Source organism: Primulina eburnea, chromosome 3, assembly GCF_022965805.1.
Source record: "Primulina eburnea isolate SZY01 chromosome 3, ASM2296580v1, whole genome shotgun sequence".
Taxonomy (NCBI): domain Eukaryota; kingdom Viridiplantae; phylum Streptophyta; class Magnoliopsida; order Lamiales; family Gesneriaceae; genus Primulina; species Primulina eburnea.
In genome coordinates, this window is record NC_133103.1 from 14,530,707 (window position 1) to 14,547,987 (window position 17,281).

The 17,281-nt window shown below is 38.9% G+C and overlaps 1 protein-coding gene across 1 annotated transcript; it reads left to right on the forward strand.

Annotated features, from left to right (window-relative positions):
* The first annotated feature begins 4,606 nt into the window (after window positions 1-4,606).
* On the forward strand, window positions 4,607-5,765 carry LOC140826771 (two-component response regulator ARR17-like). Its single transcript, XM_073189268.1, has 4 exons — window positions 4,607-4,862; window positions 4,956-5,074; window positions 5,180-5,257; window positions 5,384-5,765. The coding sequence occupies exons 1-4, from the start codon at window positions 4,613-4,615 to the stop codon at window positions 5,666-5,668; spliced, it is 732 nt and encodes a 243-aa protein (XP_073045369.1). The 5' UTR covers window positions 4,607-4,612; the 3' UTR covers window positions 5,669-5,765.
* Window positions 5,766-17,281: the final 11,516 nt, after the last annotated feature.

Consider the following 17,281-nt stretch of genomic DNA (forward strand, 5'->3'; position numbering starts at 1 on the left):
TTCAACTAATAAATACATTCATTTTCTCATGTAGAATGTGAAATAGAACATGTTCTGGAATAGGAAAAACAAGGTGTATTGGGGAGAAGAAAGAGCCAAAAATTATTTTTTCAAAAAAGAAATGAGAAACTATGGCAAGAATATGAACCATACAAAAATTTGTGAGTTTTGAGTCTTTGAACTTTGAAGATGTGGACTCGTGGAAGAATTTTATATTACAGGGGAAAAACCACATTGTTTAAACAAAATTTATGTTTGACGTGCTTGCATGTTTATGACAATTTATTTCTTTTTTTTCATTTAGAATTAAAGTCAAAATGTTGATGATTGAAACTTTACTTTCTAGATATATCTGTGATTGCAAAGCACGTCTGATCTTGATGGCAAGTGGACCCTTCATTAACTACATTTGTTGAGACCATACCGTTGAAAATAGGATAAAATTTCGTTCGATTTATTTTATGATTTAATAGTTTTTGAATTGTACTGTTATAAATTTTTTTACATGTAACATTTGCATTAACGATATTTGCCAGGTCACACCGATGAAAATATGATGAAATTTTATTTTAAGGTTGAGTTACTTTATGATTTAATAATATTTAAATTGTACTATTATAGTTTTTGAAGCATTAATGGTCCCGTAGGAAATATTGAGTGTCCGAATGTCGTGAGATATAAATTAGTTAAGTGAAGGATCGAATTATGAAGGAAATTTTAAAAAAATTGTGTTCTTTCTGACAGAAAATGATCGATCATGAATAAATATTAACTTTTATTTTAGACATAAAATATAATTAAGAAAAATTTTCAGAGTGAGTAGTACTCCGGCTACATAATATGAGTAGGTCTTATGGGCAAAGAAATCTGTGAGACAGATCGACCTAATTCACACATATAGTGGAAAGTAATGCATTCGACGTAAAAATAATATTTTCACTCGAATAGGCATATATTACACAATATAATTTTTACATAAAAATAATAATTTTCCTTCGAATCAACATATATTACACAATATTTCTTCATAATATAATTGACAAAAAATGATATTTTTGCTGTGAAAAATAATATTTTAGACGTAAAATGTAATATTTTTAACGAGTCAGTTGAAATTTTTCTCACAAAATTGGGTCGTGAGAGTGGGACAGTATCGCATGAGTTTTTGTGACATAATATTGAATTCTAGGATACTTTTATCTAGATACATTGAATAAAATATTTATTGGTTATATTTTTTAATAAAAAATATAATTCATTTATCTAACTACAGAAAATATAATAATAAAAGGTTTAAATCTAAGATGAAACTATCATGTATTTAATTTTTGTATAAATCATTTAACTCATGAATAAGGTATTTCAAAATCTCAACGATGCTAGTCTTTTCAAATATATAATTTTCTTCGTCTTTTTCTTAAAAAAATGATTTAATGAAACCAATAAAATTAGTTAATTAAAAAAGAAGTTTGCGATTTTCTGGCTTGTTAATAATCTCGTCTCTCTCATTCTCCAAACTTGAAACTTTAATTGGGCTTACTACTTTGTTACGGGCCTAGACCTCTTCCTCTTACTTTTCCTCTTTAGGCTTTTTGAACGCATTGGGCCTTGATTCATTTGGCAACTAATATTAATAAAAGAATTATTATTATTATCATTAATTTATTTTTTTTGGTGGGAAACAAGCATATCTAAGCTCCCGAGGTTTTTTTCTCTGTTAACTTGAAGTTATATATACTAACGACAATTTTAAATAAAAAATTAGAGATGTCAAAATAGTTATATATACTAACGACAATTTTAAATAAAAAATTAGAGATGTCAAAATGAGCTAGCAAGTTAACGACTCACAATCCACTGCAGTCTGGGCCGATCCAAATTATTTTATAAAGATTGAGAAATTATCAACTCAATTCATCAATTTTAAGCTCGTGGCTAGACGAACCTAACCAAATTTAGATGTAATTTGACGAATTGAAAAATTATCAAGCATATTTTATAAAAGGAGACGAAGCCTATCTTTTTTTTTAATAATTTAAATATCTCCAATGAAAATTAATATTAAGTTGGATAATTACTGTGTCAAAGATATAGAATACATCAATCTTATTAATTTGAACGTATATTCGTAAATCTCCAAACTTTCCTAATTGCATATTCACCTGTCGATAATACTTTATGGAGTATATCTCATGTGAGACCGTCTCACGGATCTTAATCTGTGAGACGGGTCAACCCTACCCATATTCACAATAAAAAGTAATACTCTTAGCATAAAAAGTAATACTTTTTCATGGATGACCCAAATAAAAGATCCGTCTCACAAATATGATCCGTGAGACCGTCTCATACAAGTTTTTGCCTACTTTATGAATGTATTATGAATATCTATCAAATAAATAAGAGTAGGTGGTCTCTTGTGAGACAGTCTCACAAATCTTTATCTGTGAGACGAGTCAATTTACCGATATTCATAATAAAAAGTATAATACTCTTAGCATAAAAAGTAATATTTTTTCATGAATGACCCAAATAAGATATACGTCTCACAAAATACGACCTGTGAGATCGTCTCACACAAGTTTTTGCTAATATTATAACGCCTCACATTTATTATGCTTCTATTCTACATATAAAAAAATTAGTATAGGATCACGTAACTTGGTGAATCCCAATTCGTGAAGTTAATTAACAGCATATATATTGTATATTTTTAAAAAACTATAGAAACATAAGTGCGGGATACGAGCATCTTTTGGTTTCATATATAATTTCCTAGTAGGAAGAAGGATTCTTTAGATAAAGATAAACTCAATCTACATGGCAGGAAAAAATATGAAAGACGAGAAATATCATCTTAATAATTAAATAAATAAAATGGATATAAATGGTCAAGATTGGTGTGCTTGTGCAGAGGATGGATATTTTAAAATATGTCATCTTAAAAATATATATCACAAAAATTTACGTGAGATGGTGTCACGAGTCAATTTTGTGAGACGGATCTTCGATACGTCAAACTCATTAATATTATTTTTTTATGTTAATAGTATTTTCATTCATGATAGTTATGGATCGAGTCAACCCATCTCAATTACAGACCTGGGAGATCGTATGAGATTTACTCATAATATATATATATATATATATATATATATATATATATATATATATATATATATATATATATATATATATATATATATATATATATATATATTAGTTTTGATATCCTGCACACCTACCGTGCACACCTTTGTGAGCACCAATGATGTGTCACTCACCCATTGGATGTGATGAAATATAGAAATATTATGCATCCAATGGGTGAGTGACACCTCATTGGTGCTCACAAAGGTGTGCACGGTAGGTGTGCAGGATATCAAAATTATATATATATATATATATATATATATATATATATATATATATATATATATATATATATATATATATATATATATATATAATACTTGACTAAGTAGTAGGTTAGAGCAAATAGCAGCTGAATTCGAATTTACTTTAAAAGTTTTTATTATACTTATAAATTTTGATTAAAAGGCTTCATCTTTATCCAATGACTTATTCGATTCAAAAGTTTCAAAATATTAATTTAAAGAAATTAAAAATAAAAGTTACTAAAATATGTTATAAAAAAAACAATTATAAAATATTTAAGATAAATTTATTCGGAAAACTCTATTTGTTTTTTCGATCAGTATTTCATTTTAATTTTATCCTCCAAATAGCTTCAAATCTTTCTTTATTGTCCCTTTATTATATCAATATATATATATATATATATATATATATATATATATATATATATATATATATATATATATATATATATATATATATTACGTACTATATACGGACTAAATACTTGCCATGTATTCCATTTACATGCTATGCGAAACAATTAATCAGTGAGAAAACATTAAAATTTCACGTATAATGTTTATTTTAAAATATTTATATACTTTACTTATCCTGATAAAATTATTTATCTTCGAAGTCCTCCAACCAAAAAAAGATAAAAACTTATGTGAGACGGTCTCACATGTCGTATTTTGTGAGACAAATCTCTTATTTGGGTCATTCATGAAAAAATATTAATTTTTATGCTAAAATATTACTTTTTATTGTGAATATCGGTATGTTTTACCCGTCTCATAGACAAAAAATCGTGAGACCGTCTTAAAAGAGACTTACTCCCTGAAAAATTGTTCACCAATTCGGGCTCAATCGGATGATAGAGACAAGAAAATAATGAATATCCAATCTTTATAAAAGAAAATATCAAATTGCCAAACTTGCACGCATTTGAACAGCCGAAGGATCTTTTTTTTTCAAAATAATTAAATCCAATAAGAAAGATCCGACGGATCCCCTTTATTTTAAAATAATACTAGAAATATTTGTTAAATATTGGATCCAAGAAAAGTAGGAAAAAGAAGAAATTTCGTTGCTTATTCCCGAATTCAAATATCAACAGAAATCTTGTAGATTCTAAATGATATCTCGTGGGATCTTAATATTTTCAAACTGTCTATATATCTCTCAGAATCTCTTACACTTTCAAACCCCACCACCTACTATTTTTGTATATATGTATGTTCAACAAGTTTTCTTCTTAATAATAAATCTCTCATTTCACTCGTCCTATTTCTTTCGAAATTTTATCGCTGCGGTTAATCCCTTTGCCCTTGTCGAGTTTTCGATACCGATAGTCCGATTCAGAGAGGCCACAATGAGTAGTATTATTGACAACAAGACACAGTTTCACGTCCTAGCCGTGGATGATAGCATAATTGACAGAAAGTTAATCGAGAGGCTGCTCAAAACTTCTTCTTATCAAGGTACATTACTCGTTTTATTTTTAAAGATAAAAAAATAGTTATAAAATAATATTTTTTTAAAATTCTGAATTTATTTTAGTTTTTTACACGCAGTTACTACAGTAGAATCTGGACTCAAAGCGCTAGAATTTCTTGGATTGGTAGACGATGAGAATGCAGACATAAACAAGAACACAAACTCAAACCCTTTTCTTCCAACGGGGATTCATCATGTATGGTTTTTTTTGTATTATTTCTTATTTATTGTTATTATTCATTTATAGTTTTTGATGATTTAAGTTATTTATCTAATCATCAAATAATTATTTTCATCGCAGGAAGTGGAAGTGAATTTGATTATTACAGACTATTGTATGCCAGGAATAACAGGCTATGACCTCCTCAGAAAGATTAAAGTAAACATCTTACTTTAACAATAAAAACATAGACTATTCAATAAAAAAAATTATACATTTTTACGTGATTAAGTTCCGATACCGATACCGATACCGATCCCTGATCGAAATGCTATATCTTTTCAGGAATCAAGATTATTAAAGGACATCCCAGTTGTGATAATGTCATCTGAAAATGTTCCCACAAGAATTGATAATTGTTTGCAGCAAGGAGCACAAGAATTCTTCATTAAACCAGTTCAACAATCCGATGTCAATAGACTGAGGCCACATTTATTGAGAGGGAAATCAATAGAAAATCAACCAAATAATAATAATAATAATGGGACCAAAAGAAAGCCGATTGAAGAATGCTTGTCACCAAGTAGGATTAGAACAAAATTGAATATTGACTTGGAACTTGTTCCATGATGATTGATTATCGTAGATCGATTATATTTTAATTTTTTAAGTTGTAGCAATTTATTTATTAAATCAGTTTTATTCACAATTTTCCTCGTAGTTTTTGTTGGTGTGGATTCTCTTTACTCCTTCATTTGAACTGTAATACCAAGATAACTAAACTTATTAAAATATGTAGCAAATTTTAAGTCGGGATAAGAGAAAACTATGTCCTTAGGATGAATTTTCCATGCACATGGTACTAATGTAATATGACAATCGTCTCTCAAGATACAAGGACTTCCAACTTGTGTTAGTAACACTACAAATTACAAGTTTCATAACCATAAAACGAAGCAAACTCTCTTTTGATGATAAAGAAGAAGTTCAAAATAAATACAAAATGTTCTTCTTTTGATTGATTCTCTCAAAATTTACGTTAGGTTGTCTCTTCTTATATTAATTCATTCAGATTGATTGATATTTAAGTAATAAATGTCGTTTTCGTCAAAAAAAAAAAGTAATAAATGTCGAAAACATTACCAATAGACACTTTTCAAATAAAATATTTATGGAAACTCGCAACTTTTGATAAACAACACCTCCAGGCTCCTAGCCGGCTCTTTCTCTACAATGTGTTCAGAATTTTCAAAAAAATAGTGTAAAACAAGTGAGAATATTTTCAAGGCACCGAATGATGATGAATTGTGAAACCAATATCGCCAAGATCTCAATCATTGACTCTTCTTAGTTGTTTTAAGACGATTCCCTTCACATACATGAGATTTTGTCTAAAATTCAATACTTATCAAAGATAATTTTTTAGACGTGTTGTCATTGACACCAAAGCTTTAAATTTCATACTAGATCTAGGGTATGAGATTAGGTATCGGGTTTCAAACCCAATCATAATAAACTCTTAACAAATTTTAAAAAAAAATTTTTTAAAAAAAAACCCTTTTTTTTAAACCAAGATCAATAATTCAAATCATTTCAAGAAGAAAATATTTTTTAAAAAACCAAGTAATATATTCTCTTGTACAGTCCAAACCTATACACTTTTTTGTAAGTTTTAGATTTAACAAATAAAAGTGAAAACATTAGTTATTGTTATATTCTTTAAAAAGGAAAGTGTTATGGTTACTTTGAAAAAAGGTGTCACAACAAGATGACTAGCATATTATTTTAGAGTGAGTCTCATGTGAGACCGTCTCACGGGTCATAATCCGTGAGACGGGTCAACCTACCCATATTCACAATAAAAAGTAATATTTTTAGCATAAAAAGTAATATTTTTTCATGGGTGACCCAAATAAGAGATCTGTCTCACAAATACGACCCGTGAGACCATCTCACACAAGTTTTTGTCATTATTTTAGGGGTTCCATTCATATATCATTTCTTATTTGACAACATCTGTACTTTTTATATTGAATAAATAGAAATATTACTTTTACAAAAATAGAAATATTTTGTGATATTATATTCATCTGCTCACCAAAATTCACAAACTGTAGAAGTTCAAACTCTAAAAATGGTGTATTTAGTTTTTCAATAATTTTATTTGTCATGATGATCTAGAATGAGTTTAGACAGATGAATAAACTTATTAAATTTTTTTTTAAAATTTTAGCTAGCTTTAATGGTTAGTCATTAATGTCCGTTTTTAGATGGATTACATGCAATTAGATCATTGAAAATGGGTTTTCAAGTGTGGATTAATGTCTGCTGGGCTATTGATATGATATGTATTCAATTAAACAACATTTGAACACAGATACAAATATATGGAGACTTATCTAAGACAAGTGTATGAAAATAAAGAACACAAGATGTATGGAAGTTCAGAGTCAAATGTCATTCGACGTCTCTTTTTCTTCTAATTAAGAAAAAAAAACCACTATAATACTTTGATTTATCTAACCTCTTGTACAAACTCTTTTCAATTAGAACTTATCAAATGCCTACATTGAAACTCTTAGAATTTCTACACAAAACAAATCACAAACTGTTTGTTGAACCTATGTTCAGACAAATACAACGACGAGTACTCTTCAATAGATAGATTGAACAACTAGAGTTTATAAGGCAACACAAAGTAATCCTTAATTAAAAGATATAAACGGTATATCATGCTATAGAGTAACTTGAAGATATATCAATAATGATACCCCGATATGTCCCGGGCAGTTGATCCCGAGAATGCTAGGGTCATGGGTCAGGCCCATGAGCGATGCCCGGGTCAGGACAGCCCATCTCTCGAGTGGTTGATTCAGGACATAGCACCAGAGTTCTGGTATAACTTCTCTTCTGACATCTCGAAGCGAGGGAGGCATTTAATGATGTTGAAATACACGCGGCCGACCTGTTAACATTAATGAGTGACTGGACAGATGGGATATGACCAATACATGATTTGACATGTCAGAACAGTAGGGTATAATCAGCCGCCCTAGTATATTTAATACGCACGTCCCAAAAAACGAGGTCATCATTATTTCCTCCACTATAAATACCAGGTTTTGCATTTATTCCTTCATTCAGATATTAATGAACATTTAACACACTCATTTATTGCACACCAATATCACAGCCATCACTTGGCTACATTGGTTTTATTGCTTGAATACCCTGCTGACTTAAGCATCGGAGTGGCCACGCCGGGGACCCCCTCCGGCGCCCATTCACGTGGTTGTTTTTCTTATTGGCAGATCTTTCAAAGGTCAACGAAGAATCTTCTTCCCAGTCCGCCGTCTTAGCTCATATTTCTTCCCGTATTCTTGATAGCTTACCTGGTAGAGTTACCGACCCGACTCCACCGTTCGACCCGGGTGGCATCATTGGCGCCGTCTGTGGGAAATCTGAGTCCTAAGACGTGGATATGGCTCCTACTAGGAGAGCAAACCAAGACGTCTCTCGAGCCCCAGAGGAAAACAATACACGTCTCTCTGGCGCAGGTGGTCCCCCCCCTAATGATCCTCAACCCACCATTCATTTGACTCCCGAAGAATTGAAGAAAATCATAACCGATGCTGTCAACATGGCTAACGCCAAAAAGGCTGCTTCTCACCAGGCCAGTCAGCATGAACAGCAGCGTAAGCAAGCACAAGAGGAAGAGAGAAGGGAAGAAGAAAGGGAAAGCGCAGGTTCTAAATCCCCCACTATCGCTGGAGAATTGGAAGAATTAAGAAAAAAAGTGAAAGCATTGGAAGGGCAGGCTGTCTCCAAGGGCGGTATTTTTGTAATCAAAGGCTGCCCATTCTCTGACATCATCGTCCGGGAACCACTTCCCGGGCATTTCAAGTCGGCAAAAATCAAAGATTATGATGGAAGCTCTGACCCTGAGGAACACCTGGCGCGTTTCGAAAATATGGCCATGTTGCACTGCTATGAAGACCCAATCAAATGTAAAGTATTTCTTACCACTCTGGTCGATTCTGCACAGAGATGGTTTGAAGGGTTGGCGCCACAAAGCATCTGTTGCTTTGAAGATTTTCAAAAAGTGTTCTTGCATCAATTTAGCAGCAGTAAAAAGTACAAAAAGACCGCCTTCAGTTTATTCGAAGTAAAGCAAAGGCAAGATGAAACCCTGAGGGCTTATCTCAAAAGATTCAATCGGGTGGCCCTTGATGTGCCGACCTGTGCACCTGAGACAAAAACCACCGCATTTATGCAAGGGTTATGGGAAGGGGATTTCTTCCGATCCTTAACCAAAAAACTGCCTGAAAATTTTGAGGATCTCCTGTCACGAGCGGAGAAATATATCAATATGGAAGAAGCGCAAAACCAGAAAAGAGAGGCCTTGAAAAGAGCAAGAGGAGATCGGACTTACAAAACTGAAGAAAGAGCTCCTAAGAAAAGTGGTGGGGGTCATTTCCCCCATGTGCCTTTAAAGATGGCTCGGGACAGAGAGATTCAAGAGTGCAGGTCAAATGAAGTCCTTCCTCCCCGTTCAGAGGTCAGAATCTCCAAGCCAGAACAAAAAAGGTACTGTACCCTTCATAAAAATTGTGCTCACGACACTAATCAGTGCCGAGTCCTAGGAAGAAATGCTAATAGACGTCCTGTGTCCGCACCTCACCCGCCACGAGAACGATCTAAACAACCACCCTGGTTGTCCAAACGTTCATCGCTGAATATTCCCCAAAGAACGATGAGCACTTCAAGTGGAAGACGAGGAGGAGAAACGAGTACCCGGGAAGAGAGAATCAAGCCAGTGGGAGGAGAGGATCCTTCTCCGAGTCGAGGAGTAATCAAAATGATTTCAGGGGGAGCTACTGATGGCGACTCTAATCGGGCAAGGAAGGCAAGGGGTAGGAGGGAGTGTCTAGAAGTTGATAATAAAAGAAGAGACGAGCCGATTATAAGCTTTGGACCAGAAGATCTCCAAGGAGTGAGTTTACCTCACAATGATGCGCTGGTCATTCAGGCCCGCATCGCCAACTATGACGTGTTAAGAGTTTTCGTGGATAATGGGAGCTCTGTCAATGTTATTTTCAAAGATGCCCTCATCCAAATGGATCTGCATGAATACCAGCTGGAAACTGTGGAAACCGCCCTGTTCGGGTTTGCTGGGCACGCCGTGTATCCAGAAGGGGAAATTGCTCTACCCCTGACTCTGGGCACTGGAGACTTGAGAAAAACTGTCATAACTACTTTCACAGTGGTGGACGCCCCATCTTCATATAATGTCATCATAGGGAGACCAGCCATGAATGAAATGAGAGCAGTGGCCTCGACGTACCACCAAAAGATCAAATTCTCAGTGAAAGGACAGGTCGGAGAAGTCAAGGGCGACCAGCCCTCTTCTCGAAGATGTTATGGAGAAACAGTCCGAATTGATCAGAAGAAGGCAAGAAGGGAAGGGAAGGGGAAAGAACACCAGGAAGAAGCCCGGGAAGGGGAAGTACACTTTGTGACGGAAGAAGAGCAAGAATCGGTGGAGATCGAGTCGGGAAAGACTATCCGGATAGCTCGGGACATCTGCGCCACCACCCGGGTAAAACTCTTGCAATGTTTAAAAACTAATGCCGATATCTTTGCTTGGTCTCAGCAGGAACTGACCGGGATCTCGCCCCAAGTGGCCGAGCATAGACTAAATATCCTCCCAGGGTCCCGGCCAATTAAGCAAAAAAAGCGACATTTCGGCCCGGAGAAAGATAAAATAATTGAAAAACAGGTCGAAGCATTGCTGAGGGCTGGACAAATTAGGGAAGTCCATTTCCCTTCTTGGCTATCGAATGTAGTTCTCGTCCCAAAGTCTACTGGGAAATGGAGAATGTGCGTAGATTTCAGAGATCTGAATAAAGCTTGCCCGAAGGATTGTTACCCACTCCCTCGGATTGATCAGCTAGTCGATTCCACTTCTGGGTGTGAAATCTTGAGCTTTTTGGATGCATATCAGGGATATCATCAGATCCCTTTAGCTACAGAAGATCAAGACAAAGCTAGTTTCGTCACGTCTGGGGGAACTTTCTGCTATGTTGTAATGCCTTTTAGACTAAAAAATGCAGGGGCTACATATCAACGACTGATGAATCTTGTCTTTCAAAAACAGATAGGCCGAAATATTGAAGTATATGTGGATGACATTTTGATTAAAACCCGAGAAGTCGCCCATTTCATCGATGATCTGATCGAAACCTTCGCCACTTTGAAGCAGTATAGGATAAAACTTAACCCGGCCAAATGTGTGTTTGGGGTTAAGAGTGGCAAATTCTTGGGGTTCATGGTCACGGATCGAGGAATCGAAGTCAACCCAGAAAAAATCAGGGCCATCATGGATATGCCCTCTCCTCAGTCGGTTCGAGATGTGCAAAAACTGACAGGGAAAATTGCAGCCTTATCACGCTTCATTTCCCGATCTGCACACCGTAGCTATCCTTTCTTTCAAGTTCTGAGGAAAGCACAGAAATTCGGCTGGGATGACAACTGCGAGCAGGCCTTTCAAAATTTGAAAAAACACTTGGCTGAATTGCCTGTCTTAGCAAAACCCGAGCCCGGAGAAAAATTGTGGGTCTATCTCTCAGCCACCGAAATTGCTGTTAGTTCCGTGCTCGTCAAGGAAGAAGGGACCGATCAGAAGCCTGTCTACTATGTCAGTCACGCCCTTCGCGGAGCCGAAATGAGATACAGTGAATTAGAAAAGATTGCTCTAGCTTTGGTAATGACTGCTCGAAAGTTGAGACCGTATTTCCTATCATATCCCATTGTGGTCCTCACTAATTCTCCTCTCGGCAGAATTATGACTCATGCAGAGGTCTCGGGGAGGATGATCAAATGGACTGTAGAACTCGGGGAATACGATATTGAGTATAAACCCCGGGCTGCAATAAAAGCGCAAGCGCTATCAGATTTCTTAACAGAAATGATCCAGCCCGAGGAAGAAAAAGTGTGGAGGGTATTTGTTGATGGCGCTTCAAACATAGCGGGATGCGGAGTGGGGGTCGTCTTGATCTCCCCACTCGAAGAAAGGATTAAATTGGCTTTAAGGATTGACTTTAGGGTCACGAATAATGAAGCAGAATACGAAGCTGTCTTGGCAGGGTTGCGTGCTGCCCATGAGATTGGGGCATCCCGAATCATCATTTATTCCGACTCCCAGCTGATTACTCAACAAATTAAGGGAGCTTACGAAGTTAAGAATGAAAAGATGCTCAAGTACTTGAATCTTATCACTTCTCAAGCGTCATCCTTCACAGACTGGAGTATCGAACAGATTCCCCGGGAAGAAAACACCGAAGCCGACACATTGGCTAAATTGGCGGCTTCCTTGACAGAAGTAAGCACCCGGGAGATTCTCTATTGTTCGAAGCTCGTATCCTCGCTTGAAGAAGAAACACCCCCGCTGAGAGAAGACTCTTGGATGACTCCTCTCATAGAATATATAAAGGAGGGAAAACTTCCAGAAGACCGGACCCAAGCTGTAAAGATCAGGAAGCAGGTACCCCGATTTGCCCTTTTAAATGATGTTTTATATAGGCGATCCTTTCAGGGCCCCTTACTCAAGTGCCTATCGGGGGAAGAGACAGAGTATGTCCTTCGGGAAATACATGAGGGATGTTGTGGGGAACATCTCGGGGGAACGGCTCTATCGCGGAAGGTTATTTTAGCAGGATTTTGGTGGCCCCAAGTAAACCAAGATGCTACCCGGCTCGTCCAGAAATGCCAAGGTTGTCAACATCACTCTAATTTCCACCACCGCCCAACTGCTAACATGCAACCGATCTCCGCATCATGCCCTTTTGACCAATGGGGATTGGACATCGTGGGTCCCTTTCCGCCAGTTCGCGCCCAGAAGAAGTTCCTCCTGGTAGCTGTGGATTATTTTTCTAAATGGGTAGAAGCCGAGCCGTTGGCAAGAATCACCGAGGATGAAATCATGAAATTCTTATGGAAAAACATTGTCTGCCGATATGGCATCCCCAGGAAATTGATTTCAGACAATGGCAGACAATTCCAAGGAAAAAAGATTACCTCTTGGTGTCAGGAAATGAAGATTATGCAATCTTTTACCTCAGTAGCCTACCCTCAAGCCAATGGCCAGACAGAGGTAACCAACAGGATCATCGTGCAAGCTTTGAAAGCCCGGTTGCAGGGGAAAGGAAAAGATTGGGTAGAAGAATTACCCAGCGTCTTATGGGCTTATCGGACTACTCCTCGGACATCTACTCGGGAAACCCCATATGGTCTGGTTTATGGATCTGAAGCAGTCTTGCCAGTAGAAATCGGGCAATCTTCCACTCGAGTGGAATCCTATTCGAGCAACAATGACTTATCTCGAGCCCTGGAGCTCGACCTTGTGGAATAAAAAAGAGATCGGGCGGTCATCCGGATGGAAGCTTATCGCAGCAGGATCATAAAATCCTATAACAAGCACGTCCGAAGAAGGGATTTTCACGTGGGAGATCTGGTTATGAAAAAAGTTAAACCGGTGGGTGATGTGGGGAAGCTAGAAGCCAAATGGGAAGGGCCTTTCAAAGTAATCAGAAAAGTCAGTTCTGGTACGGCCTATTATCTCGAAGATCCTCAAGGACGTGTTCTTAAAAGACCATGGAATGCTTTTCATTTAAAGAAGTATTATGCTTAAGAAACATTTGTATCTGTTATTTCTACACTGAATGAAGGAAATTACTCGAAAGAATTCTTTTAAGTCCAGGGACCCGTACCCTGGCCCGGTGGACCCGTACCCCGGATAATCTTTTAAGTCCAGGGACCCGTACCCTGGCCCGGTGGACCCGTACCCCGGATAATCTTTTAAGTCCAGGGACCCGTACCCTGGCCCGGTGGACCCGTACCCCGGATAATCTTTTAAGTCCAGGGACCCGTACCCTGGCCCGGTGGACCCGTACCCCGGATAATCTTTTAAGACCAGGGACCCGTACCCTGGCCCGGTGGACCCGTACCCCGGATAATCTTTTAAGTCCAGGGACCCGTACCCTGGCCCGGTGGACCCGTACCCCGGATAATCTTTTAAGACCAGGGACCCGTACCCTGGCCCGGTGGACCCGTACCCCGGATAATCTTTTAAGACCAGGGACCCGTACCCTGGCCCGGTGGACCCGTACCCCGGATAATCTTTTAAGACCAGGGACCCGTACCCTGGCCCGGTGGACCCGTACCCCGGATTATCTTTTAGGACTTATACCCAACCCGGGTAAACCGTATCCCATTTAGCAATCGAAATTACGAAATTTTTCTAAAGGGAGCAAAATCGAAAAAAAGAAACATGCATACATAGATCAGAGGAAAGAGGTTACCCAAAAAAAAAAAAAAAGAGAGAGTTATTTATTCCGCAGGAGGGTCCCGCTTATCCATATCTTCCTTGTCATCATCTGGGAGAGATGCAACAGCCTTCTCCAAATCTGGGAAATCTTCCATATCCGCTGGAACCAGGCCAGCTTCCTCGAATTGCTCCAAACACTTGTTAAAGCCTTGTTCAAAGTACGGGAAAGCTTTTCTGGCCAGCATTCGTTTAAAATCCGAAGACTTCAGGAAGTGTGACATCTGCTCTGTCTGGGTTTTCCTCAAAAGGGCCACTGCCGCCTGAAAGTCCTCAGCCCGGACCCGGTGGTATTCTGCATCTTCTCTGGCAGCCAGCATCCCTTCTCTAGCCTCAGCAGCCATCGCCTCGAAATCCTCGGCACGAGCCCGGGAGGATTCTGCTTCTGCCCTGGCCGACTGCGCCTCCGCCCGAACAACAGATAAGTCTGCCTGAAGCAGATCCATCTGCTGTTGCCAAATGGCCTTCTCCCGGGCCAGGACATTCTCATGAATTTCCCTGATCCGGTTTACTTCCTCTTGGAGCTGACCATGCGCTCCCTGAGCGGCCTTGGTTTGGGCATTAGCTCTCTTGGCTATCTTCGCCACTCGTTCATGCCCATGAAGTAACATTTGTAAACCCTGGTAATGAAAAGGTCAGGAAAATTTGCAGGAGAAAGGAAGAAGCAAGAGAGAGGGAACCCAAAAAAATGAACTTACCGAGAAGGTCCGGGCCGCTCCTTCGCTTAGGAGCATATTAGGGTGCATTCCCTGAAGATGTGCCACCTCGTCAGGTCGGAGGAAGCTCCCGATCACTCCTAGTAGATCTGAACTGATGGTATCCCCAAAAATATTGGGTAGAACCAGAGGCCTCGTCGCCGAAATGCCTGCAGAAGGATCAGCCAAAGCAGGGGAAGGGGTCATCCCCTCGGGCTCATCTTCCACCACTACCGTCTCCACCCGTGGCTCCGTGGTGGCTCTCCTCTTGCGACGGTTCAGGGAAGTTGAGTCTTCCTCCCCTCCCGAAGAGATAGGCCCCACCCGGGGAGAACTGGCCCCTGCTTGGGCATCACTCTCTGCTTCCCGGGCCAAATCTGCCTCGCTGGCTCTGTGTTCTTCTGTTTCTTGAGCTTCAGCTGCCTCCCTAGCACGGCGTGCTTCCAATTCACCAGCTTCGGCCGCCTCCCTGGCCCGGCGCTCCTCCTGTTCCTGGGCTTCCTTCGCCCTTTTCTCCGCTCTAATCCTCTTTTGCTCCGCTTTCCTCTGAGCAGCAGCCTCTAGAAAGCTTGCTTTGATCATGTCTTCTTCGGCTACATCAAGAACACAGTGGGTCAGCAAAGTAAAGTTGCGAAAAAAAAAAAAAAAAAAAAGGCCAAGAAAAGCGATTTACCCGCCTGCGACCCGGGTTGATCAAACCCGTCGATGATCTGATCTACAGGGTCTTCAGGCCGGGACCCGATCCCGTAATAGGCCAGATTGTTCGACCCAATCAGCACTGAAGATAAGAAGGATTGCTTTCCTAAAGCATCCCAGGCATCGGTAAAAGGAGGAAGAAGTTTGAAATCTCGGGGAAGCTCAGGTTGTTTAGGCATGGAAGGAAGAAACCCCAAAGCACAGGTGGGGAGAGTCGGGAATTTAAGAAAGAAAAATTTTGTTTTCCATCCCTTCAAAGAAGAAGGGATGTCGGTTAAAAACCGATAGTGCATCCGGGCCATAAAAGAAAAAACCCCGTCATTAAATCGACAGGAATAAAAATAGTGAAAGACGGAGGAGTTAATGGGAATAAGTTTCATGCGGAACAAAACAAAAGTAGCTGCCATAATACGAAAAGCATTGGGATGAAGATGATTAAGAGGAAGGTTAAAAAATCGAGCAACTCCTTCAAAGAAATGATGAACCGGGAAACGGAGACCGCTCCTAAGCTGCTCAAGGAAGAAAGCGTGGTATACGAGGGGAGGAGTATCAGGATGGTCAGTAGGTCCGGGAATCCTAATGTCATAAGTAGAAGGAATAGCCCCCAGGGACCGAATGTCTCCTAAACTACCCGGACGGAGAGTGGAAGACACCGTAGAAAACCAGAAGGGCCCTGTTATTTTACCCTTCCCTCTACTCGGGGAGCCCAGGGGTCGGGAAGGAGACGCTTTAGCAGTCTTCTTGGACAAAGATCGAGAGGGAATAGTAGGAATACCCCTCGGAATCTGAACAGACTGGTCAGAAGGGGTGGGAGAATTGTCCTCCGATAGGCCCCTAGCATTTTTGCCAGAAGTAGAAGAAGTGGAATTGGACATGATGGAAAAGAAGCAAATAAGACACAGAAAAGAGAGACTTACTGAGAGGAATTGAGGGTGATGGTTGATAGTCGGAGAGATCGCCGGAGAAATCTACAGAGAAGACCGAGGAAGAAAACAAGCAGGGCTTCGCCGAAGAATAAATTTGCAAGTGATTTTTAGAAAAAGCGATGGATCGCTATATATAAGGGAGAGATGGAATCTATGCCGTTGATGTTAGAGTAGGTGCACGTCGAGCCAAGTGTTGGCCGACTGTTCACGATGAAACTATTTGTATAAACGATCTTTATTTTAATAATATTTCAATTTATTAATTTGGCGCATCTTTATCTTTATACCCATGCTTGTTGCATAGATAAAGTCCTTGAATATACAAATAGTAGAAAGAATATGAGATGCTCATATGATGAGTATCATGAAACTCATATTTGGAATACTGTATATTCTAAACCGTTCCTAGTCGATTCAGCCGCCACTAAGAAGGATAAAGGCCGCTCGAGTTAGAGACTAGTATCTGCGATGTGAGTACCATGTTTCATTGGTAGGGGACATTGTGATGTCCGAGCATGCAGATAGGTGCTCCTGGTAGAGTGCA